Genomic DNA, 25,228 nt, shown 5'->3' with positions numbered 1-25,228 from the left:
GGGGGGTGGGTGGGAAGCGGGGTAGCCGTGCGCCTGCTCCGCGCCAGTGCTCGGGGAGCGGGGCTGTCGGTGGGGGTACTCTCGCTTGAGTTTCGCTTGAAGGCGTCTCAGGAAAGAAAAGTTTCTGGCCTTGCTTCTTCCCCCTCCCCCCCACCCCTCTTTCGTTTTCCCCGTTTCTACTCCCTCTTCCGCTCCCCCCCCCGGCCCCCCAGCCCCCTTTTCTTTTTATCCTTTCCACTGGCCCTGTGGCAGCACCATGACGGCGTCTCCCGACTACCTGGTGATCCTCTTCGTGACCACGGCGGGCACCAACGGAGCAAGGCTGGGCTCGGATGAGCGAGAGCTGCTCCAGCTCCTGTGGAAAGTGGTCGACCTGAGGAGTAAGGAGGTATTTTCCCCCGAAGGGGAGCACCCCGACCTGCTGCTCCCCTTGGCCCCTGTTGTGCTCAGCACAGCAGGGATGGCCCCAGTGTTGGGCTGGCGGTGGGTGCCCCGGACTGGAGCACGCTCTGGTGCAGGGCAGGGGCCCGTGCTGCAGGTGGGGACCTCCAGCCTGGGGAGCTGACTCACCCCTCCTCTGCTTTCTCTGGAGCTGGGACACCTGCACAATGTGCTGGTCCGACCTGACCACCCGGAGCTGACAGCTGAGTGCCAGGAGATCACCCAGGTGGATGTGGAGAGCCTGGCACAGGCTCCACCGCTGGAGCAGGCATTGAGACAGGTGACCCCCTATAACTGGCTGCTGCTTGCTGGTCTCCCGTGGGAGCTCCCTGCTGGGGTAGAGGCAGTGTTACCCATTTACCCCCTCTGGCACTATCACTGCGGCAGTGGAGCCTAGCACAGAAGGGCCACAGACATGCAGGCCAGGCAGCCTGGTCTGTGGTGGGCTTTGTGGGGATTTCTCACTTGCCTTTCCCCCATTTACCTTGGGAAGGACTGAACCCCCAGAAAGGAAGGTCAGGGTCTGGCATTCCCCTATCCTGGTCTCCTGCTCTGCCAGACCCCGAGTCTCTGCTGAATGTGACCCCTGGTCTATGTTGGGAGAGGCTAAGTTTAGGTGCCCCCCTGAAAAGGCTGGGTGTGGCAGGCTCTGTTAAGGATTGTGGTGGTTCATCAATCCTGGGAACGAGACTGCATTGAGGGCTTTAGATTAACAGGGAGGTGTGCCTGATTCTCATTGGGGGTAGGGCTGAAAGCCTGTCTCCTTTCCAACATGTTTAAGCGCCCCATCTGAAAGGCTCTTTTGCCCTGGCACTTCCTCAACTCTCTGCAACCAGTTTTGTGTCTCCTTGCAATGTTTTTGCAAACACTTCTGGAAAAGGAGTGATGCCCATTTGTGTGGCCACCCCTCGGTTATAAGGGGGGGGAATTTCTTTGAAGAGAATTATCATAAAATCTGTAGATTGTGTTCTTAATAGCTAAGCATATGACAAATGAAGGATTAGGGTCCTAGTAAAAGAAATCTCAGCTCCACATTCCTGCCACCCAGGAATAACATGTTACCTACTGATGACACTGCCTCGCACAACCACCCTGATCTTTTACATGTATGTCTGTCTCGTGTTCCTCCTTTCAGTTCAATCAGTCCGTGAGCAATGAGCTGAACATCGGTGTAGGTACTTCCTTCTGTTTCTGTACTGATGGACAGTTGCACGTTAGGCAGGTCCTGCACCCTGAAGCTTCCAAAAAGGTATGTAGTTGTAGCTTAAGTCTGACTCTTGACGTGCTTTATGTGATTTCTTACAAAATTGATCAACTCGTCTTTAGTAGGAAGGTGCTTCCACACAGCTGTAGTACAAACATTGCTTGCATGTTAATATGCTTGGCAGACTGGAGAGCCTGTCCATGGGGAAGACACAGACCGTGCCCTGTGCTTATGTAGTCCTGACATGCCTCTTCGTTAAGTCAGAAGACAGACTTCCTTGAATTAAGTGTTTGAGAGAGGAACAGTGCACTGACAGAGTAGTCCTAGTTTCTACAGCTGGAGAAGTGGGTTAGCAAGTGGGAATTTGGAAGTGTTGCCAAATAGTTAACCACCTTAATCATAAACTGCCTTTTGAAATTTTACATTCACCTTTAGCTTTAGCAACTTTACATCTCTGTGTATTCAGTTGACGTGCTGAGGGCGGTGCTGGTATTTGTAAAGAGCCGAGCAGCAGTTTGAGGCGGGCTCTGAGTGATGACTAGTCCCATAATCTGGAGTTTTCTATGACTTCAGAGTTGCCAAACTGCTAACAGTGTTATGAGGTCCTGCCTACTTTTCATTAGGGATAGAGTTGCAGCAATAGGCCAAACCTCTAGTCCTGAAATAACTGCATCAATATTAATAACGTGTCGTTTTGTGGTTTGCTATGAGCATGCACTACTTACTCTGCTCTTCACATTGAAACTGATCTGTGCCCATCAGTTTGCTGCTTCATCTTTGAAGGGGCATTGCTGCAAGCCTGTGCTGTTACAAAACTAATATTGGATGGGTTTAGTATTAATACTTGTTGGTGCTCGAAGTATTTATACCTCTGTTTAAAACAGAAGCAGTGAACGTGATTCACAGTGAATGGAGAGTCCTTATTTATGTGTACTTCTCTTGGGGTACAACATGAGAACATGAGGATACAAGTTTTTAGCAGACTTTCTTGTCTATTGTAATGGCAGTGTGTTTTATACAGTTAATCTTTCTGTGCAGTGAAAGTATGTGGATAAATAATTGTAGGGGGTTTCCCTCTTTGGTGCCTGGGATAGGTGTCCTTTTTCTATATCATCACAGGGTCACTGATAGGAAGCAGAAGATCATAATCTTCTGTTGCTGTTTTAAGAACTATTCATTTGAAATCTGCACAGTGCTGCTTCTAGATTAAGTAAACCAGATCTGTATGAGACATGTAATAATTCCTAGGTGAATCCTGAGGCTGGGGTGGGGGATGACTCAAATTCAGATAGGGAGAAATCACTAGGCTCTTGAATAGTTTTATTTAAGGATGCACAGTCTGAACCAATCTAGCAGCTCATGGTATTCAGAGAATGAATTGGTATCAACTGTTCCAAGCAAATGTTCCCAGTGAAAGTACAGAACTTGATCTCTCATGGAGGAAGAAAAATACCCATGCTAAAACTAGAGCAAGAAAGCTTGGCAAGCACACCTGCATTATCATAAGTTTGTCTTAAAGAGTATCGTTTGCCTAATGCACCTCTCTATATGCTAAGATAAGCTCCAATGTTCTCAAAGCAGAACTTGTTTTAGAGCCTAAACTTCTTTCTTTGGGCTCCCTAAGTATGCTTTCACGTATCCTGTCATTCTGTTACAATGCCAAGATGCTAACTAGTTGTTAAATCACAGAAAGCCCTTGCTTTTGGTCTAGAGAGGTATGACAGGCAGCAAACAGCCAAGTGAAATATGAAATATTGTGTCTGTTGGGAAGAGCTAACTGAGGGAGGAGTAGTGGTTTGTGGTGGTTTAAGCAGCATCCCCCAAGTTTTCTCCACACAATTTTTGCCCATGTCCTTGGTGTCAGGTGTATGCTTCCCCCACCCCCCCCCCCCCCCCAAAAAAAAAAGCATGCAGAAGACAGAGTGGTGCACTGAAAAGGGTTTTATTGATTACTAGTGGGCTACATGACTTGCTCCTGGCTTCATACACTGCAGTCTAAGTAATTGACACATAGGTGGATAACCTCTGTGCCGTGTCAAACCCTCATCTGCACGCAGTTGGGTTTTTTGGTTGTTGCTGTTCCCTTATTATTTTAAAGGAATAAATATTTGCAGTGTGATTATTCTCTACAAACGCAACCTTGTCTATAAACAAAATGTCTTCAGTTAGTCTTGCAAAATTTGTTTGGCTCTCTGAACTGAACTGAGTGCCCTCTGGCTTTTTACAGTTAAAACTGGAATCAAGAATTGATGATAAATGTTGCAATAGCAGCCATTTCCTCTCCTACGTATATATTGGATGTGAGGCACTAGTAATAATAGCAAATGTTTCTCTGGCAGTGAAAAAGCACATTTTTCCCTTTAAACAATGTAGAGAAGAAGCTGCTTAAGCAAAAGTTTATAAACATACTTAGGTGTCTAAGATCTGTGTGAGCTTCTCTGTAGAAAAGGCTGTTTGTGTTCCCTGCCCCTCATAAGGAAATTGGTTGATATCTGAAGGCAGAGCAGATTAACTGATGGTAGTTACTTTGTCCATTTCCAGAATATCTTACTACCTGAATGCTTCTATTCCTTTTTTGACTTGCGGAAAGAGTTCAAGAAGTGTTGCCCTGGCTCACCTGATATTAGCAGACTCGATGTTGTGGCCATGAGAGAATGTATCCTTTTAACAGTGATGGGTGTCTACTGCTGTTAGAGCTTTGGCTGAGTTTTAGGCCGGAGCTGTGTGAGTAATGGTTGCAACACATGTTTAGGGGTGATATAACTTTAATGAGTGACTCAGAGCTGTCCTGAGCTTTCTCACAAAGATAAAAATGTATGAAGATGCATGTTCCCGTAGGGAAAGTACTGTATTTCTTCTTGATTTCTGTACATTTTCTTTACAGCTTGACAGCTTTGTCTCTTTGAAGGTCAGAGTTTAGTGTTACTGGCATATTTGTTCAAATTGCTGATATGAATCCCGGTATTAAAGTTCTGTGTTTACTTGTCTCAGTTAGGCTTTGATTTTATTTTAAGGTAAGAGTGACTGTTGGGACACCATCTTAATTTTTAGGAGGAGGGGACAGTGATTCTTCATGTGAACTTGCAGTGAATCTTTGGTTCAGGAGTGAACCTGAGGCAGGGTGTAGTGCTCAGTCTCCTGGAGTTCAGTCTCACACCTCACAAGGTGAGAGGCTGGACTGGCAATAAGATGCTGTTACTAACCTGCTTCCGTTTTTGGTGAAATGGTTGTCTGAAATTGCTTTCTGAATAGCTTTAAGTGGTCAGTAACCTCATCCTGTCTGGCTCTCTAGTCCTAGATTGGGTTTGTTTGCATGCCATGTGCAATTATGAGAAGTGAAACAGGGGCTGTGAGTGGTTTGGCTGTGCCTTCCTCCTTGCTTCCCTGGCTCCAGTCCTCATCTCAAACATACTCTCGGACATGGAAAACACTTGATGTCCCTATTGATCCATTGAAGCAGTGACCATAAAAGCTAGCTAGCAAGGAGGGATGAAGGAATTTAAGAGTGTTTTTTTTTTTTTATACTGGGTTTCTTTTGTTGTTGTTCTTATTATAAGCTAGTCAGAAGTAAATAGTTGTGTCCATAGAGTGGCTGCCACTAAAAGCTGGTAGTTTTCTATCTCAAGTCTGTGGCATCTGAATTATTTTGGCCTTTCACTGCAGGATTAGTATTGCCTGAGCTTTGTACTTGTTGAACAGAGAGCATAAAATATTTATGTATGTGTAGATTTTTTTGTGTTTAAGGTTGAACTCTGGAAGCAGTCTGCTCTGCTTTGCCATCTTGAATTAAGATTAATCTCCCATAGTGAAGGGGCAGAAATCGCTCCACCCCTACTCTGAAGCAAAGCAGTACATTTGGTGTAGGAGTGTGAATTTTTATGTATAAAAGTGAAATAAATGTTCTTGTTACGTAGTCTGGAAGCTGGAGTATGGAGGCTTCTAAAAGTTATGATCAGAAACCTAATACACTCTTTAGGGATGCTGTGACATCAGCTGGAGAAGTTAATTAAAGGCAATGTGCTACTCTTGCTGTTTTGTAGAGATACCTTTGCTTTTTCCTCATGTGAATGCCTGGCATGCGTCTTGTCACCGTGGAAATCATTGTATGACCATAGCAACCTGCAGTATCACTCACTTGTCAGCTAAGACACAGTGCCTGACTGCACGCCCTGTCTGCTGGATGGGTGAGCAGACCACCCCGTGTTACCAACTGTCAGGAAATCCCTAAAGACTCAGTGCTGTGTGAGGGTGGTTTTGGTGGCTGCCAGTAGTATTTCCTCTTAAGTTCCTAGAGGAACTTGAAGACTTGGTCAGTCTTTACAAATACTTACAACCTGAACCTGAATTCTGAATCCAATATACTTCTTATAGTATATAAACCCAAGCAACTTAATTCTGTCTTTATTAATCCTTGTGGTTAGTCTTGTTTTGTAACTGCTGATGCTCTTACTTGTAAATTTGCTATGTTTATGCAACATGGCTGAAATTAACTGTCTCTGCCCTGTATTGCTTGAGAGTGTTGGGGTGGAGGATGCAGGGACCATACAGGTAAAGTAATCCTTGTTTTCCTCTTATTAATGTAGTAATTTTCTTTCTACTCATGTTGCTGAAATATACAGCTTCTGACACCAAGGAGCTTAAGTTAATACACTTGGAGAGTCTGGATATGCATGTAACACTTGTGACTAACAAAAAATAATTGTTGAAGCCACTGCTAAGTCTAAAGGCTAGTTCAGAATTTTTTTCCTTTATGTAAGTGGCACAGCTACTTTCCTCCTGATTAGCAAAGAGCAGAGTTTACAGATTAAAAGTAATGTGGATTTGAAGTGGAATGGTGGGACAGGAGACAAAAATTATAACCAGAGTGTGTTGAAATGGAGTTGCAGGTTAGTGCACAGAATCTGACCAAGCTCTTTTTAAAACTCTTGTAGAAAGTGCAGCTCTTCATCCCATAGCTAAAGGGGCTGCATGAGTGGAATCTTCCATGATTTGTGCCACACAAACTGCACTCTGCCAGGTTTGTTAGCATTTGGTGGGGAAAGAAGGCTTTGGTTCAGCAGCAGGGTACTGACTAGAGGTGCAGAAGTCCTGCACCAATAAACTAGTATGAGCAGAATGGTTTTATTGGGCACATCACTTTATGTACTTACGTCTCCATTTAGCTGCACATTAAGATGGTTGTGTGATATGAAAAAGTTAGGGGAAAGCTGGGTATTATTGTATAGTCACTTAATTTATTAGGAGTCTTCAAAATGCTTCTATTTTTATGGGCAGCATTTAATTAAACAACAATTTACAGGCAAGTGGAGAATGTACTCTGTTGCTCCTGACATTCAGGGAAGATAAATTCCTACTGCACAGTCACCTAATATATATGTTCTGGTGTATAACACTGGATAGTTGGAGACTGGCTATGTATTTTGTGCAGACAAAACAAGCACAATCTTGAAAAAGAACACTAAAAATATTAAACCAAATAATTGTCTGGGTTATTTTGCTGTTAGAAAGTATTTTTTTCAGCAAACTACTTCAAATTGTGTATAGCAATGAAACCATTCCAAACCCAAAGGCTCGGGTGAAAGCTTTGTTTCCTTCTCTCCCACCCCACCATCCCTCATTTTTAAATTACATGTACAAACAGCCAGCTACTTCTTTTAATGCAAGGTAAGGACATTTTTAAATGCTATGGAATTTGAGGGACTGAGGAAGAACTGAGATTAGTCGTAATCTATCTGACTGCTACTGCTGCCTAATGTGTCTCAAAACAGTTTTTCGCGTAGGAGACAGTCTTCTGGCAGACTTCCAGTCAGTGTTGTGTAAGAATAGTGACAGCAGGACAATTATGAGGAATTTTGAGTAACAAAAAACTTGATTGAAATGATCATGTTCCGCGGAGAAAGGAACTCCTCGGGTCTGTTGAAATCCTCTTTAAACATGTGTAAGTATACAGAAGGAGTAGGGCTGTTCTTGCATCCTCAGTTCCTCCCATACTTGCTGCACTTCTTGATTTGCAAAGCTTGCTGAGCCAGTTTTCACCGCTGTAAGTGCCTTCAGGGTGGAGTGAGCAAAGCTTGCATGACTATTCTCATTCAATCTGCAGAAGACTCATCTCTTGCCTCAAGATTGGGTGTGCAGAAGCCATTAAATGGCTCTTGCTTCCTCCATGGTGCATGGTTTGCTCTACTCCTGAACTGGGCTTGTGAGTGTAACTCCTCACTAGGAGTATCTGCTGGGTGTTGTTTTGAAGTATGCCTGTGTTTTCCACTGACAGCATGCTTAACTGCTGGATGCAGTCTGGATACTGCAAGACTGAAATTTGTGGGTGAGGGGTTTTTGGGTTTTGGTTTGTTTGGTTTTTTTTGACCCAGGAGTCTTGAAACAAAGATGCAGGTCACAGTTATAACTAATAACACTGAACTCTGACAATAAAAAGCCTATTGCTGGGTACTATCTGAGAATCTTGCATAGTTCTAATGGTATTTCCTGGGGTAGTACCCAGGAACTGGGTAACATCAGATTACCTTTATGCAGAGTAGTACTTTAAAAGATGCCTGAAGAGACTTAAACAGATCAAAAGGGGAGGAGGATGACTGCAGAACACAATTGCAATACTAGTTCATGTTCTGTCACCTCAGAGTGAAGTTGGATGTTCAGTGTTTCTTTTGCCAGTAAAGAAAGCAGTTGAGACTCTGAGATGAAGAACAGGAGACAGTAGAAGGGAAGAAGTCTTGGAGGGTACTGGTAGTGAGTAAAGCTGTGTAATGAACCTGAAAAAAATGGTTAAAATGGTTTAGAAGTTGCTCCTGTATTATATAGGCCACTCTGTACAATGTGCTCTCCCCATACTAACATGCTGATTGGTGCAGGAGGTGGTACAGCAACTGCACAGCAAGATTAAGATGTTCCTTGTTTCCTATCCTGCCTTGTTATTTGGGTGTGTCTTTTGCCCATTGCTTCATTTAGAACGTGTGTGTGTGTATGCTATTGCATATAGTGCCTTTAGATAGCCTGGTATGTCTTCTAACACTTCTTTAACTGTGAACTCTGGTTTATCCACCACAGTTCACTGTTTGCAGTTGCCCAGGAGAGGTATCCTTCAAATATCACTGTACACATGCATGTGTGGTCTCCTATCTCCTCACAGAACTGAGGGATGGGTTTTAAAAACATTTAACAGCATTTTCCTAACCATCCATAATTTCCAGTGCCCTCTGTTCACAGAAGTCCTTTACATAGTCAGTCTTGTTCAGCAGAATTCAGGTTTTCAATTAGTTATTAACATACTCTTTTACATATGCAGAAAGTTACAAATTTTCTTCTCCAGTATTGCCTAAAAGCTTTGCTTCTAGCTAATCAGAGGCGAAGGTGTGAGTGATTTCTCACTCCTACTGATGCTGATGGCTTTCCTCCTCCCTTCCCACTGTGTTTATATTAGTTCCCTGGCACAACTGACTCCCTGTGTCTGAACACCTGGTACCAACTTCTGTTTGTGTTGGGGTGTTTTGAGAAACTGTATCTCATGTTGATCAATATTTTCAGTGAAAATGTTTTCTGAAGAAAATGAATGCGGGCTGGGGGAGTTGTTTGTCTTTCATTGTGTGGTGGTCTAGCTTCAAATTCCTAGCTCCTGCACACTGCCGTGTTCTCCTTGCTGGCAGCTGATCGCTTGTAGGGATCTCTGGCTCTGGTGAAAGGAAGTATTGAAGTGTTTCTTCTGTTTTGACAGCGCGGTCTCATAGCCAAGTGCATGTGTGTGCACATGTGCATGCATGTCTCCTGCTGGAATAGCTGTGGGAACTCCTGACTTTGACAGAGGACAGATAATGTTTCTGACCAGGGTTCCAATACCTGCATCTTCAGCAGCTTCTGGCTTCCTGGATGGGCAGCAGAGTCTCCACAAGTGCAGCACGGGGCTCTTAGATGCTGCAGGCAGAAAGTTGTCAGGAAAAGAAGTATTACTCTGTTCTGATATGCTGGTGCTCAGAAACATCTGTATAGTGCTGATTAGGCAGCCTCTCTGCAAGGGAATATTTCTGTGGATTACTGCCTTTCTTTTCAACCCCCCTTTCACAGGGGGCATGGAAGGAGATGAGCTTGAGTATACAAGATTGAGATACTGCAATGAAGAAGCTTCTTGTCATAAATACTGGTAGTGTTTTAAACTGTGCTTTGGGGTGGTTGCATGTGGCTTGGTCAGGATTTTTAGCTTGGCTTTGAAGAAAACAATTTAAGATTTTGGACTGGACTCAAAAAAGGTTCTGGGATGGAGGGCAAGAGCAGTGGCTAGCAAACTGTATTTAGTCACGTGGTTAGAGTAGACATCAGTGGTTTAGTGGCTTGTTTTTTAAACAACTTCACTTAGTCTTACAAGAACACATGAAGTTTAAGTACAATCCTCTTGCCTTCCATACTTCAATGCACGCTTAAAACCAGCAAAGCATTCAAAATCAAATTAACCTCAAAGTTTATTCTGCTGACACAGCAGCTTTCATTTCCTTGGAATGGAAGAAGAGTTATTCAAACCAAATTATTTTTCATTTCACAAGATCAGTTAAACATCTAGAGCAATTTAAAAAATCTGTTTAGTAGGAGTGACTTGCAGTCATCCCACAAATAATAGGGAGGACTTATTTCAGAGTGAAATTCATGCTGTCTCCCCTGTTGATGAGATGATAGGACAAAGCTGGTGTGTGCTGTCTGTCTCTAACAGAAGCTGCTGTTCTCTTCCCTGCCCTTCTTGTAAGTATCTGCCAACTCAAATGTGCAAAGCTCTAAGTGGAGAAAAAATTTTTAATTGAAGAAGAGCTTTGCTGTCTTGGACTGAGAGGAAACTTTTGAGACCCAAAATGTGTCTAATGGAATTCTGTGGGTGGGCAAATGATTGGTGCATGTGACTCATTTAAATGTGTGCATTACTGTACTGCCATGCCAGGATAAGTTTTCCTTAAGAAACCTTTACACTTTTGCTCTAAAGTCTTGATGCAAAGGGATAAAAAGTCAAAAAAAAAAAAAAAAAAGCAAGTCCTATTCCCAGACTGCTTCATATTTCAATTCTTCTATTGTACTTCTTTGGTTTGCCCTATAGTCCTCAAAGAAGTTATGGGTCGAAAAGACCCTTTGAGAAATTAGCTTTATAAATGATGGGATAGACCTGCAAGTAATGTTACAGCCCTGTAGCTTGGTGTTAGAGAAGGGGAAACATGCAGCAAGTAGGAGAGAGGTCATAGTAAACTGTTTAAAATGGTGTGAAACAAAGATGGTATGTGCAACTTCAGACTCACTTTATGAACATAGGAGTGTTTATGTTGTCCTTCTGCAGCCTGTATTTCCAGGACAGAACATTTCCTGCTCTCTGTTGGCAGGAGAGTTTGTCCTTGTTATCATTTCCCAAATCCTTCAGACTGAAGATTATGTGGGTTATGGGAATTGTTTTGTCTCTTGATTATCCACAATGGTACATTCCTATGAGATTCTCAAAGTGATTCTGCTTGCAGCGCAGACCTCAGATTGTAACTCCTAACAGGCAAGGCTTCAACAAGCTACCACTTGTGAATTTTGTTGAGGTGGTAAGATACTTATTCTGCTTTGGGATTTGCTTGTTCAGAAAGCATCTGGTATATCCTTCTCTTTCTGCAGCTTCTAGAGGATGGCTTTGAGTCTCCTCCTTCCTCAAATCTGCCCCTTGAGATTAAAGGAGATGTTAATTAAAAAGGACAGGAATCCAGTCTCTTCTGCATGCAAAAGTGTGTCTGTCTGTCAAACATACATAATGCATGAGTATATTAAATATATATGTCCTTATTATGGGGTCTCGTGTCCTCAGACTCTTTCTGGAGTGACCTCACGCTCCCGCAGGTGGCAGTAGTTGGAGGCAAAGGTGGAACAGCTAATGTATCCCAGTGGGAAAATGGATTAAATCTTCCCTTGAGAAGCAACTTAGCATCAACGATAACATGAAATCTTGTTGCTCTAGTAGGAAGCCAATTAGAAATCTGTTTGTTGATGATTGACTTAACTCCAGAATAAAGATTTAAATCTTGACAAGAACGGTCCAGCATTTCCCTACGGAGCCTCTCAAGTTGAAGATATGGGGAATATTATTTTAACACTAATATCTGAACCATACAGTAAGTGATTGTGATGAACAAGTCTTCTGTATTGCTTCCTTGTTTATTTCCCCACCTCTCTTGTATGCTGAGGAGAGAGAAAATAACTGGTACTGTGTTTCGTAGATCACAGATTTTCAGATCCAGAAAGAGTGAACTACAAATTTGAAAGTGGACCTTGGTAAGTACACCTTCTCCCTCTTCTTGCTGGGTGCACCCCCACCCTTTTTGGGGGGGTTAGTTTTCTTTCAGGTACTGCTTATCCAAGATGTACTTCTCTGTATTTAAAACTTGCAAATTACTGTTAGCAGTTTTATATATCTTGCCACTTCTGAGGGAATAAATTGGATGCTTTAAGTAGGAAAGGGAACATGTATTGTATGATCAGGTGCAAGCCAGCAGTCTTTCTAGGCTTCAGTGCTGCTTGTTAGCTGTCGGTTCTGGGTTGTGATTAACTGTTGCTGTGCTATTAACAAGGACTGTAAGCATTTTTGGGGAGGCATACCTGTTGGTACTAGATCTTACACCTTTTCCTGCAATTTGGTTCACAGTTACTGAATACACATAAAGTTCTTCTAATAAAGAAGAAACACTTCCATAAAGACACTATGCTACCAGTAAATTGTTTAAGCTATGATTTGTGTTCTTCCCAAATGTTTTAAATGTAAAGCTATATATACTTTTGATTTGTTGTTGGGCTTTTAAAAATCTAATCGTGTTTATTTGTGTGAATACAGATTTTTCTCAGGGGGTTGCTGGATACTCCCTTTGCAGTATCACAAGAGACTGGTGTTAAACTGACCTTATTTAGATTCCCATCTTACCTGAATACATACTTCCCTCTTCCAGATTAAGGAACTATTTGTAATGGTAGATGATGCTTACACTTCTGAGAAAGAAAAGTATCCATTGAGATCAGATCAAAGGGTTATGTTTTATCATTGTTCTAAGCTTTTTTCTTTCGCTAATAAAATCCTGGGATGAGATCGAAGATTCCCATATTATTTTTTGATAGTGAGAAGTACAGAATTAGGAGATGGAGGGAACAGTTTGAGACAGATGCCTTACAGAAAGGCCACCTGATAACTTAAAGTATAAGCAAGAAACTTGACTCTCCTACGTCAGGGCAGAGTCCTCTGCTGCTTAACAGCCCTTCATCTGCTTAATCAATCCCACAGTGTCTTCTGTGCAGAGCCTGTCCTTGCAATAGCCAGAAAGGTAGCCTTGGGTATCTGTGTTTTGTTTTACATGGCCCTTTTAAAGGTTTGGGGCAATGACCAATTAAGCCTGGCTTTCCATGGCTGAGCTATTCCCATGCTAAACAGCCACTGTAGCCTGTAGCAATATTAGTCCCTAGTAGCACACTGGCCTGAACAAGCAATGTCAAGGCCAAACTCTTTAGGCAGGAGTCCTCTGTGTGTACCAAGTATAACCCTGCACAGGCTTGGTCTTGGATGTGACCTGCTTTTACACACTGTCACAGTGAAAGCTATAAGCACTAATTTGTTACATTTGACTGGTGTGCTTCGATTTCTACTCAAGCTGAGGTTAGAATAGCAAGTTTCATTTTATACCAGTAACTGTGCTCAGACAGGAGAAACACAAGCCATCAATGTCAGGAGTGGGGAGTAAATTTGAAACATGCTCAAGGAACAAGTGTGGTGAAGCAAGTGAGGGGATCTGGGAAAGGGGCAGTCAAACGGAGCAGATGCTTACTGAAGGGGGACATGTAGTGGCTTTGGATGGTGGTGTTGCTTAGCCCTCACTGCCCTGGCAGTGTTGCCCAGCAGACACTGAGCTGGGACAGAAGCCTGTCCCTGGAGCACACGCGGCAAGCAGGGAGGGTGGTGTGTGGCAGATACTACAGGCAGATGTCTTGGCATTGCTCTCTCCCCCTGTGCCTGCAGCAGCAAGATGGAACTTGTGGATGACAATGCTGTTATCCGAGCAAGAGGATTGCCATGGCAATCGTCTGACCAGGACATTGCCAGATTCTTCAAAGGCCTAAACATCGCCAAGTGAGTAGCTAAGAGTACAGTAAGTTCTACGCTTGCAGTACTTTGTCTACATCAGTCAGAGTCTTATTTCTCTTGATTTAAATCCTGCAGGGGAGGTGCTGCACTCTGTCTCAATGCCCAAGGTAGGAGGAATGGGGAGGCTCTCGTGAGGTTTGTAAGTGAGGAGCACAGAGATCTAGCGCTGCAAAGGCACAAGCATCACATGGGAAATCGATACATTGAGGTGCGTGACGTGCTTAGAAATCCCCTTCCCAATAGGAGTGTGATAGCGTGCCAATCGCATGTTCTCCTTTCTCTGCCTAGGTATACAAGGCAACAGGTGAAGACTTCCTTAAGATTGCAGGAGGTAACTTGGGGGGGGAGGTTTGTTCCATCAGCATCTGTAACTGACTCTTGGCTACAAACTGCTCCTGTTGGATGTTACCTTTAATTTTCTTTCTTCAAACAAGTAGTTGGCTGGTATGTTGATTACTACGTACACTGCTAGCAGCAGTTCAAGACATTCCATGATTTATCTGTTCATCTTTCTCTTGCACATTCTTGCCTTTTTCAAACAGCCCATCAAATAAGGATTTGATCAGGGAAGGTGATCTTGCATGTGAACTTAATTTGTTAGGTCATCTTTTTAACTGAAGGGACCTACGTGTTATTGGTTGCTAAAAAACAAAACCAGAGTAATTTTTCAAAACAATATGACTGCTGTTGCTGTGGAGACTTGCACATAAAAGCAAACAGGTATCACAGTGTAAATAAGGGATTTATGAAACTGATTTTCTTCAAATCAAATCTTTGCCTCAAACTAAAGGGGGAATTTAGTGGGAATACTTATTTAAGGGGAATATTGAAGTATTTGCAGCTTTGAATTGAAAGGCTGCAAAACTTGCTCTAGGAATTCTCCTGTGGTCTCTCTTCTTCCCCTTTGATTGCAAGAATACAGAATTTAAGTGAAGATCCAATAAGCTGTTATTTATCTATGATACTACCTTAAGGTCCTTGTTGGCTCCTACTGGAGATTTGGTCAGGATTGTAAATGACTATCCGGATGTCTGAGTTTGAGGTTTTAGGGTGGGAGAGGCTATTAAGCTGTCAAATAGCTAACTGATGTGCTTGATAATAGTTCTGTCATTCAAATTTAAGACACTGCACATTGATATTGGTGGTGGCAGACCCCAAACTTTACAGAATAAGATAGTTGTAAGTGAAAGGACCATATTAGGATGTGAAGTTGTTTAGCAGCTAGCTTTGCTTAGGGTAGTGCTATTAGGGTAGAGTTGTAAGTATGAGCATTAGTGGTCTTTCTAGTGGTACTGAAAGTATAATTTTCAGGCTTTGATGGTTTTATCAGGATAGGATTGATTTTCTGGGTTGTCTTGAACATGCCCTTCCAACTTTCTTTCCTAGCACAATGGTCTGGTATTGTGTTACTGTATGTTACAGCTTCAAAGCATGCCAAAGGTATTAAGTTAGATGAGATGCATGACAGCAACCATACTGCTTGTGCAAAACATTCAGGCTTTCCCTGGGCTCTGAACATTGTAAATACTGTCTATTTTCCTCCAAATGAGGATGAATCTCTTCCAAACCAAGTCAGATTGTTACCTTGTATAGGACACTTCCCATTAAAGCCTTCCTAGTTTCTGAAAGTGCGACAACTTTTCATGACTTTGGAGGCAAATGCTGTTCTGCTTTTAACAACACTGGTGAGGAGGTAACTATGTCAGACTTGCTCATGTTTATATGTGGTTGCCTAGTCTTAAGAGCTTCTGTACTTTTTGTTAAAGGTACTTCCAATGAGGTTGCACAGTTCTTGTCAAAAGAAAACCAAGTGATCGTCAGGATGCGAGGTCTGCCGTTCAACGTAACAGCTGAAGAAGTGCTGACGTTCTTTGGCCAGCACTGCCCTGTAACAGGAGGAAAGGAGGGGGTCCTGTTTGTCACGTACCCTGACAGCAGGCCGACAGGGGATGCCTTTGTGTTGTTTGCCTGTGAGGAATATGCACAGAATGCACTGAAAAAGCATAAGGACTTGCTGGGGAAGAGGTACATCGAACTCTTCAGGAGCACTGCAGCGGAAGTTCAGCAGGTGGGTGTAAAGCTTACAAACATTGGCTTCTTCTAATCCAGACTCCTACACTGGCATACAGTAGTGGAAGCAAATACTACTTGGCCATGACTTGAAAGCTGCTTTTCTCTTCTCTTTTGCTGTCAACTGTTGCTGTAAAGAGTACTCTCTGAACTTCCATGAGGTTTTGCTCCCTCTAAATGTAAGACCTTTGTGGTATATGGATGTTCTCAGTCACATATACAAACCTTAAGGGTTTTGGCATCCAGTAGCTTTGCAAACAGCAGTTATAACAGAAGCATATGTGGGTCTAGTGCTTTACAGATACTGAATTTAAGTCAAGTGATGGTCTATTCAGGAGGAGTGTCAGCACAGTTCTTCATCTAAAATAATTGTCTTTAGTTACCAGCACAGAAAACTGGGGCCTTTGGATGTAGCTGTCCTCTTCAGAGCATTGCATTTGAAGACTATTACAAACTGCCTCTAAGGGCAAGTCCCAGTCACCTGCCAGCACTGGCTACCTGGCAGAGAGTGGTGGGACTTTTGGAAGCTGAGCTTGACAAGTGCCCCCTCTTGGATTACTACGGCTTGATGGACTATTAATTGCAGTTATGCTGTCAAGGAAAGGAAGTAGGGCTAAAGGGATTGTGTGTATGTTCTCAAAGGTTTGTAGAGGTCTGCTTGAGGCCGCTAACTTCTAAGCGTTCTAAAATGCATTCTTGCATTCTATGATGCAAGCTAAGGCCATCCAATATCCATGTCACTGTAGCCAAGCAATGGCTCACCTCTTATCCCCTAAAAATGTGGAGTTTTCAGTACCTCATTTGAAGGGTGACACTAATGATGAGAAGGCATAGCTGCAACACTCATTCTTGTCAATGTATCTTTCTCAAGTGCTGTCACAAGTTTCTTTGTTTAGCAAAGCCCTCTGACACCTGTATAAATGCAAATGCATCTTAATCTTGCTTGGAGAAATTTAAAGGATAGTGACTGAATACTCTGTGAACTTTTGACCAGGCAGGATTTTTAATGTTAAAATTAGTAACAAGAACTATCATAGCATGATTCAGTTACAGATATTGTGACCCAGTAACACAACCTATGTTAGTTAATGGACTACTGCATCTCAAGTCAGGACTGTTTGGTAGATAAACATGCTTCTAGTTCCCAGATTCTCCTAAAATTTTGCAGGGGAGATACATTTGATTAGAAGTGTAACTGACTCTGTAGACAATAGAACACTTTGGGATATTTTCCTAATAAAAAATACTGTAGTAATACAGGCTTCACGTTCTAAGAGGTCTTCTAAGAGTTGTGTAACAGTTCAAGTAAATTCTCCAAAACAAATCTATGCTTTTCAAGAAAGAATTATCCAAAGAGTTACTTGAAAACATCTGAATTGTAAGCACTGCTGCTGTGGCTTAAGCCTAGAATCTAGAACACTCTTCTTTTTTTCTTAACATACATACCAGAGTGAAACCAGACAGCGCTGGTGATGCATTCTGTTCCTTGGAGTTCAAGGAGGAGTAAGGAGGCTTTCTGTATAACATCTGATTTTTCTGCTCACAGGTGCTGAACAGGTACTCTTCCACACCTCTCATTCCTCTCCCGACACCTCCTATTCTTCCAGTATTACCTCAACAATTTGTGCCTCCCACTAACGTCAGAGACTGCATACGTTTGCGTGGTCTTCCCTATGCTGCTACTATAGAGGACATCCTGGAGTTCTTGGGGGAGTTTTCTACAGATATTCGGACCCATGGAGTTCACATGGTACTAAATCACCAGGTTGGTAGGCACCCCATTTCTAATCAGTCTATGCCAACTGCCTATACCCACAGTGGGGAAGTACCATTGGGGGTCAATGTTAATGGCATTAATGGACCCTCATCTCTCCTTTAGAAGTGTACTGGCAATAATGATTGGTTTACTTGAACCCTGCTCCTGCATTTGCTGTAGAGCGGTTTCTGTTATTGAGACCCATGTGCCCGAATCCAAGACGCAGTCTTGGAGGGGTGGGTGCTCCCAGAGCAGCGGCTGTGGTTGCACTGTATGAGGCTTGAGCTGAAGAGTCTCTTGCTCAATAGCATGCGTGGTTCCAGGCGAGGAGTTATCCTCAGAATGGGCAGCGTTGGCTCTCAAAGGGAGGCGTTTGCCCCTGCCTTGCTGAACAATGTGCTTGGGATATATTTGAGGATGTGTGAATGCGGCCTTTTAGAGACAGGATTTCCTATGGCCTAAGTCAGCAGCTGAAGTTTTGGGTTTCCTGAACTGTGTTGTTGCTTTCTTTATAAACAGTCACAGCTAAGCACCAAGATTAACAACTCATTGACATGTATAAATAGTCACATCTTCGCCATTGTCTTCTGGAAGCAGGTTCTACCAAAACCTTTTAGACAAAGGACTGTGCTTTTCCTTGATCACCTTTATCTGTGTAGTCTTGTGACTTTAGAGGGAGGAGATGTCAGCTTTCCCAAATCTATGGAAATGCCCTGAGTGGTTGCACTGATTACACCCGTTATTGTGGTATAAAAGTGATTCTTCTGAAACTGTTCTTGTTGACAGTAAACTGTAGCTGAAAGGACAAAATACTACATTGTCCTGGAGTACAGGATGTGGGGAGGGAAAAGGGACTACAGTTATTCCATACCTCTCTGTCTGTGTCTGAGGACTTGTTTTAGCCAAGACCTAAAAAGCTATAAGGAACGTGCAGGGCTGGCAGAGACAGATGTTAAAGCACAAGCAATTGCTTATAGTAGGGTCAGCCCTTGCCAGTAAGAGCCTGGAGGAAGAAATTGGTGTGTGTGTGTATAGTCCTGAGGTCTGTCTGCTTTTAACAACACAAACTTATTACTATGCTACTACTTCATGGGGGCTTCAGAAACATTTTTTTTCCTTTTTGTCTGCCTTCTTTGTAGGGACGTCCATCGGGAGATGCTTTTATTCAGATGAAATCTGCAGACCGAGCTTTTCTGGCTGCACAGAAGTGTCATAAGAAAACTATGAAGGACAGATATGTTGAAGTCTTTCAATGTTCTGCTGAGGAGATGAACTTTGTATTAATGGGGGGCACTTTAAATCGAAATGGCTTGTCCCCACCACCATGTAAGTTACCATGTAAGTTTTGCATGGCTCTTGCCAATACTCTACACTGTGTGTGTGCGGGTAGGTGCTGGAGCTGCTTTCTTGACTCTGATTCTGGTTCTTGGAATGTCACGTGGGGGTATTAAAATAAGATCTCTTAATTTTTAAATCACCAGTACCTCACAATCATTATTTTTCCCTTTGGTTGTGAATTACCATGATTGAAGAACTACTTTAAAATTACTCATGCTTGTCCAGGGGCAAACTTCCTTTCCCCTCCCCTCCCTGAAACTTGACTGGGCCAGGGTGTGCCATTACTCTGAATAGTAATTTGTAAGCCCCGCCTAGAACTTAAAGAACAGTTTCCTGTTTAAACTGTTTTGTATTTACATTTTTCATCACGGTGAATTTGTCAAGTAAAAGCCCTTCCCCTTTCGCTTCCAAAACCTAATTTGAGAGACAATTGGCAATGCTCTGCTTTGGGAGTTAACCACAAGTGTTCCACCTCTGGAACCCTACTGACTGAACTCTTCCTCTTGCTTTTTGTTGTTCCTACAGAACTGAGATTGCCCACATGGCAGTAAAAACACATAGCTTTGGCCTCAGAATTGTGGAAACTGTATTTCATGTAAAAGTAGCTCAAGGAGCATAATAGGATGGACGTGAACTTCTAGACAAACATTTGGGGGGGAAGTACTTTAACAGCTTAAGGGCTTCCTTACTAAACATATGTGCCATACAAATCTGAGCCTATGGGAAAAATAATACTTTGCTTCAAAGATCACAAATGGTAGTAGAGTAGGAACTTTCTTTCTATATATGCAAATGTATTGATGTTGGCTTTTGTAAGAAATGGTTTCTAAATCTAAGTCAGAGCTGCCAATATGGCAACAAACTTCTTGGGTGTGTTCTGGTTTGTGTGATTCAGCTAATCCTTAGGAGATAAATTTTCCAGGTGACTAGCACTTTTTTCTTTTTGCAATGCTGATGTCCTTCTGAGTAAGGATCTGCAGTATGTGGTTCTTTGTCTAGCAGCTGTTCCAGGCAGGGGTTGGAAACTTCTTTTGAGAGGTACTAGGGAATGCTCTTGGGCAGAGTTCTGAACTTTGGGAACTCTTAAGGTGATTGTATTCCCTTTTTCAAAAACAAATGTCAGCCCTTTTGGCTCTCTGCCCCATTCCATAATGCAGTGAGATGCTGTCACTTTAAAGTTAGTTTCTATTGTTTTGATATTAAGAATTACCTGAAACTTCTGTATGTTCAATTATATGGCACTGAGGAGGGCTGAAGGGAAGGAAAGGAAGAGCATAAAGGAGCAGTGTGAAGTCTCATCTGTGAGACTTCATTTAGGGCCTGGCATCTTGCTGAAAAGCCACAAGGTGCACTTCATTTTGTTAAAAAACTGTTAATGCTCAAAGCTGCAAAGCCATGACTTTTCTCACTCTACTGTTGGTTAAGTGAAGGTAGAACTGGTTTAGGCGTAGGGAGTGTCCATGAAAAGTGATCCTCTGCTCTGGGGAATGTTCAGCAGATCTTTAGCACTGAAGTTTCCTTTTTACAAGAGATGTCTCATACTTTCTGACTGGAGACTTCATTAAAATCTGAGCCTAGACAGGAAAAACTGGCTTCTTTGGAGACCCTAAGTATGTGTGTTACTGGCTTTGTGTTTGACTGTAGGGTGGGCACAACACTTGTGTGTTCGTGTTGGTGGCTCAGACTTATTTTTGTCTCTGAGAAGTTTGTGAAGGCTTTTTACTTTAGAGTTGCTCAGCTAATGAAGTCCATATATATGCTGGAATTCAAAAGGTCCTATTCTGTTTTCCATTTGTTCCCTCTTAGGCCTTTCACCCCCTTCCTACTCCTTTCCGGCTCCTGCTGCAGTTGTGCCAACAGAAGCTGCTCTGTATCAGCCATCCATGCTCCTGAACCCACGAACGATTCAGCCCTCCACAGCGTACTACCCTGCTGGGGCTCAGCTCTTTATGAACTACACAGCCTACTACCCCAGGTAAAGCAGAAGAGAAAACAAGCAGGAACAAAGTCTTTTTGCAGCAAATGCACAAAGCTCACAAAAGAACATTGTCTGCCATCCTAAAGGCTTGTTGGTACCAAGAGCAGCTTGTTTGGTATCTTATTCAGGGAAACAATTTCAGGGTGTCTAGGGATTTCCCAAGTTTTAAGAGTGTTTGAGGTAGTAATTTTTTTTTTAAACACAAGTCACACAGTTACATTGGAATTGTTTGGGTTTGGTGTTTTGTTTTGGGTTTTTTCCTCTAACTAACATGCCTCTTAAGTGTGTTAGTTTGCACTGCTGTGTCCTCAGTGGGAATTAGTGTATGCAGCACTCCTTCCCATGTCTTTGAAGAAGCCCTTGTTCCTTCTTTAGCATGGGTGGATTGGGGTTTGCCACTTCTGAAACTATGCCTCTTCGGTTTTGTAGTTAAGTAACTTTTGACCTTTACAGTGAAAACTCTTATTTATAAAAGAGTATGTATGTATTGAATGCATATGTAAAGTATATGGAGGCACATATTTTTTTCTGGCTTCATAAACTCTTCTCCCAAAGGGCTTTGGGCTCTTCTGGATATATATTAGCTATCTTCTAAAGACAAAAACTTAATACTGTTTGCCCTCTGCCGTCACGATGCCTTGGAAAGAGCCACGTTCCCTATAAGCCATAAACCATTCCTCATCTGTCAAGAAACCTGCTCAAGAACTCAGCTCTTCAGTTGGATTCTGAGCAGTGCTTTTTATCTCTGGAGAAGAGTCCAAATAGTTGCTTATGAACCTGTTGAGCAATAAGGACACTCTAGTACCTGCAAGATAACAGATTTTCTTATTACTTTACACTAAACCAGTATGTCTGTGAGCTGCCTGTGTTGTGGTTTTTTATTAAAATGTTTTCTTCGTTCATGAGTTAATTTCTCTGATGCCTTCAATGTCTGTCTTATGGTTATGATAATGTGTTACCAAACTCAGCCTCTTTAATGTAAGATCAAGAAAAATAAAATTCCAAATTTGCACTGGCAATATAAAACAAGCTTCTCAATAATAGCTCTCTACCTCATCAGAACACAGTAGCAGTGATAGTTCATAGCGAGTTGGACATCTCATACTTCCTAAAGTGTTGTTAGTGGCTGCTGCAGGCCCTACAACCTGAATGGGACTCTTACAAGTACTCTTTTTTTTTTAAAGAGAGTCAAATTTCTGGAGTCAACTTGGCTTTCTATGATGTGTGATCTTGTGATAGGATATTGCTTTTCTATCCACCGTAAATGCTTGATCTACAGACAAATTCTCCATACTGCAGTTAAGTGGTGATACTTTTTAGCTGACATGTGGTGGGGGGCGGTTTCTGAAAAAACTAAGCCTCCTTGTTTTTCTTGCAGCTTCCTCTGCCTTGGTAAAGAATGCGATAAGTAATTGGGTCCCTTTCACGTAGCAATCAGAACTCGTTTAAATGGAGTGTTCTGGTTCTGAAACTTAATTCAAAAATGTGAAGTATGTGGAGCAGGAAAGACTGGAGTATCCTCTACTAAGTGGTGCATTTAAATGCATATACATGGAAAGGCAATACAGAGCTAGTGGCTAATGATCAGACAATGGTTCATAAATCTAACTGGTGAATTCTTATGGAAATAAGGAAAGCTTCTTTGACCTGCTGCCAAAAGGTTCTACCACTTGTGTTTTGCAAGGTCAAGTTGCTTTATAATAGCCAATTCTGTGCTCTGTCCAGTAATCAACCTAGATGGCAGGGGGGAGGTGGGGAGGGGGGCGTTGCTTTGGTCTTCAGTATCTCTCAGAAATCCATGAAACTCGGACTTGTTTTAACGTTTACAGCTTTGGCAATGAAACCTGATGGTGTAAAGAAATGAGTGTCTTCTGTGCCATGAAATTAGCTTTAGTGAACTCATAATGAAAAGGAGGGAGAGCAAGTTATTCGGGATCTGTCAGTCTTTGATATCTCTGTTCAGCTTGTAATTACATCTGGCAACATGTTCTGACAGCAAATCAGTGGTCTCAGTCTCTGCTTAGTCCCAGGCTTTTGAGAAAAGAACAATAGGATTCATGGGAGGGAGGAGTTTCTTTCCTTATCTAATCCTGGATAAATAGGTGTACTAGATGCTGTATGCGTCTTGTGAAGTAATGAGTAACTGCGGTACTTGGCAGCTGCTAATGTGTTCTACAGAACCTCTTCCCATATGCAAAACTGATAGTTACTGCTACCAGATATCTAGTTTTCAAACAAAGTTTAATATTACTGTATTTATTTAGTCCACTGCCATTTTGATCACTTAGGCAGTGTCTTTAAAACCTTAAGTTTCTGTCAAAATCCATAATTGTAGGAATGTACTTAAAACTGTTCTTTTTAGCATTACTTTGAATGGTGAAGTGGAAAGCAGAGCTGCTTAGTTGGTAGTGTGCTGGTGGAACTTGTAGCCAAAAGATTATGTGGAAGCTGAAAACTGATGTGGGTTCAAACAAACTGGATAAATTCAGGGGCAGGAAATTTCATTGTGAGTTCGTGAATACACAGAAACCACATCTGGCTCAGGAAGTCCTTGAACTCAAAATAACTGGAAGAGTGTTCTTACGTTCTGTGTCCTGTGGTAAACTCTTGTGCTATTGAACAAAGGTGGGTAGGTGAACTTCTTTGTTTGCATATTGAAGTAGTATTTGTCATGGGAGATACTGGTACTGCTTGTGAGTGTGGGTGTCTTCCAGTGTGTTTGTGTTCAACTGTGCTAGTCCAGTAGTGGCGAAGTTTTGGGTTACATCCCACTTGTGTCAGCATTCTCCTGGAGAAACTTACTGCTCATGGCTTGGATGGGTGCACCCTTTGCTGAGTAAAAACAAAAAAAAAGGATGTTTGGGCCCAAAGAATTGTGGTGAATGGAGATAAATCTAGTTGGTGGCTGGTCACAAGTGGTGTTCCCCAAGGCTCAGTACTGGAGTCAGCTCTCTTCAGTATCTTGATTGCCATGTCCAGATCTTTGCCTTGATAAGAGTGTACCCTTAATAAGTTTGCAGGTGACACCAGGTTGTGTAGGAGTGTTGGTCTGCTGGAGGGTAGGAAGGCCCTATAGGGGGAATCTACACAGTTTGATGGGCTAAGGCCAGCTGTTCAAGGCTCAGTGCTGGGTCCTGCACTTGCATTGTGTGGAGCTGTTGTGACCCTACAGGCTTGAAGAGTGGCTGGAAAGCTGCCTGGTGGAGAAGGACCTGCTGGGGGTGTGGGTCAATAGCTGGCTGAACATGAGCCAGCAGTGTGTCTAGGTGGCCAAAAGGGCTTGTATCAACAACTATGTGGCCAGTAGGAGTAGGCAAGTGATTGCACCCTGTGCTCAGCACTGGTGAGGCTGCACCTTGAGTTGTGCATTCAGTTTTGGGCCCCTCACTACAAGAAGGACATTGAAGTGCTGGAGTGTGTCCAGAGAAGGGTAATGAAGCTGGTGTGAAGGGTCTAGAGTATGAGTCTTGTGAGGAGCAGCTGAGAGAACAGGGTTTGTTTAACCTGGAGGAAAAAAAAAAGAGATTGAGGGGATACCTTATGGCTGTCTGCAATTCCCTGAAAGAAATTTGTAGTTAGGTGGGTGTTTGTGTCCTCTCCCAGGTAACAAGCAATAGGATGAGAGGAAATGGTCTCAAGTTGTGCCAGGGGAGGCTTAGATTGGATGTCATGAAAAATTCCTTCACCAAAAGGGTTGTCAAGCACTGGAACAGGCTGTCCAGGGAAGTTATTGAGTCACCATCACTGGAGTATTTAAAAGAAGCGTAGAATTGATGCTTAGGGATATGGTTTAGTGGACTTGTCAGTGCTAGGTTAATGGTTGGACTCCATCTTAGATCCACAGAATCACAGAACTACAAGGTTGGAAAAGACCTTTAAGATCATCAAATCCAATCAATCCCATCCTAAGCTAAACCATATCCCTAAGTACCTCATCTACCCTTTTTTTTTTTTTTTTTAACAAATCCAGGGAAGGTGACTCAACCACCTCCCTGAGCAGCCTGTTCCAGGCCTTGACGATTCTTTCAGTAAAGAATTTTTTTCTAATAGGTAATCTAAACCTGCCCTGGCACAGCCTCATGCCGTTTCCCCTTGTCCTATCTCCTGTCACCTGGTTGAAGAGACCATTGCCCACCTCTCTACAACCTCCCTTCAGGTAGTTGTAGGTGGTGATAAGGTCTCCCCTCAGCCTCCTCTTCTCCAACCTTATGATCTTCTCCTTTTCCAACCTAAATGATTCCACAATTCCCTGTATGGCTCTTTCCACTGGAGCAATTTGAATTAAAAGGTCTTTTTATGTGG

At 42.7% G+C, this 25,228-nt stretch overlaps 1 protein-coding gene across 1 annotated transcript in view; it reads left to right on the top strand.

Annotated features, from left to right (window-relative positions):
* Positions 1 to 256: 256 nt before the first annotated feature.
* Positions 257 to 25,228, top strand: part of ESRP1 (epithelial splicing regulatory protein 1) — a gene marked incomplete at both ends in the record, with an annotated part of 32,515 nt that continues 7,543 nt past the window's right edge. The window contains 13 exons of the mRNA XM_084260269.1: positions 257 to 388; positions 593 to 721; positions 1,577 to 1,690; positions 4,187 to 4,301; positions 11,674 to 11,772; positions 11,878 to 11,932; positions 13,659 to 13,769; positions 13,860 to 13,992; positions 14,073 to 14,115; positions 15,551 to 15,852; positions 17,401 to 17,619; positions 18,750 to 18,948; positions 20,755 to 20,923. Coding sequence (XP_084116395.1) covers positions 257 to 388; positions 593 to 721; positions 1,577 to 1,690; positions 4,187 to 4,301; positions 11,674 to 11,772; positions 11,878 to 11,932; positions 13,659 to 13,769; positions 13,860 to 13,992; positions 14,073 to 14,115; positions 15,551 to 15,852; positions 17,401 to 17,619; positions 18,750 to 18,948; positions 20,755 to 20,923 — 1,820 coding nt within the window. The remainder of the gene's footprint in view (positions 389 to 592; positions 722 to 1,576; positions 1,691 to 4,186; positions 4,302 to 11,673; positions 11,773 to 11,877; positions 11,933 to 13,658; positions 13,770 to 13,859; positions 13,993 to 14,072; positions 14,116 to 15,550; positions 15,853 to 17,400; positions 17,620 to 18,749; positions 18,949 to 20,754; positions 20,924 to 25,228) is intronic.

Source organism: Gallinula chloropus (assembly GCF_964237585.1).
Source record: "Gallinula chloropus genome assembly, chromosome: 2".
In the NCBI taxonomy this organism is placed as follows: Eukaryota; Metazoa; Chordata; class Aves; order Gruiformes; family Rallidae; genus Gallinula; species Gallinula chloropus.
This window is presented reverse-complemented; position numbering and strand designations above follow the sequence as displayed.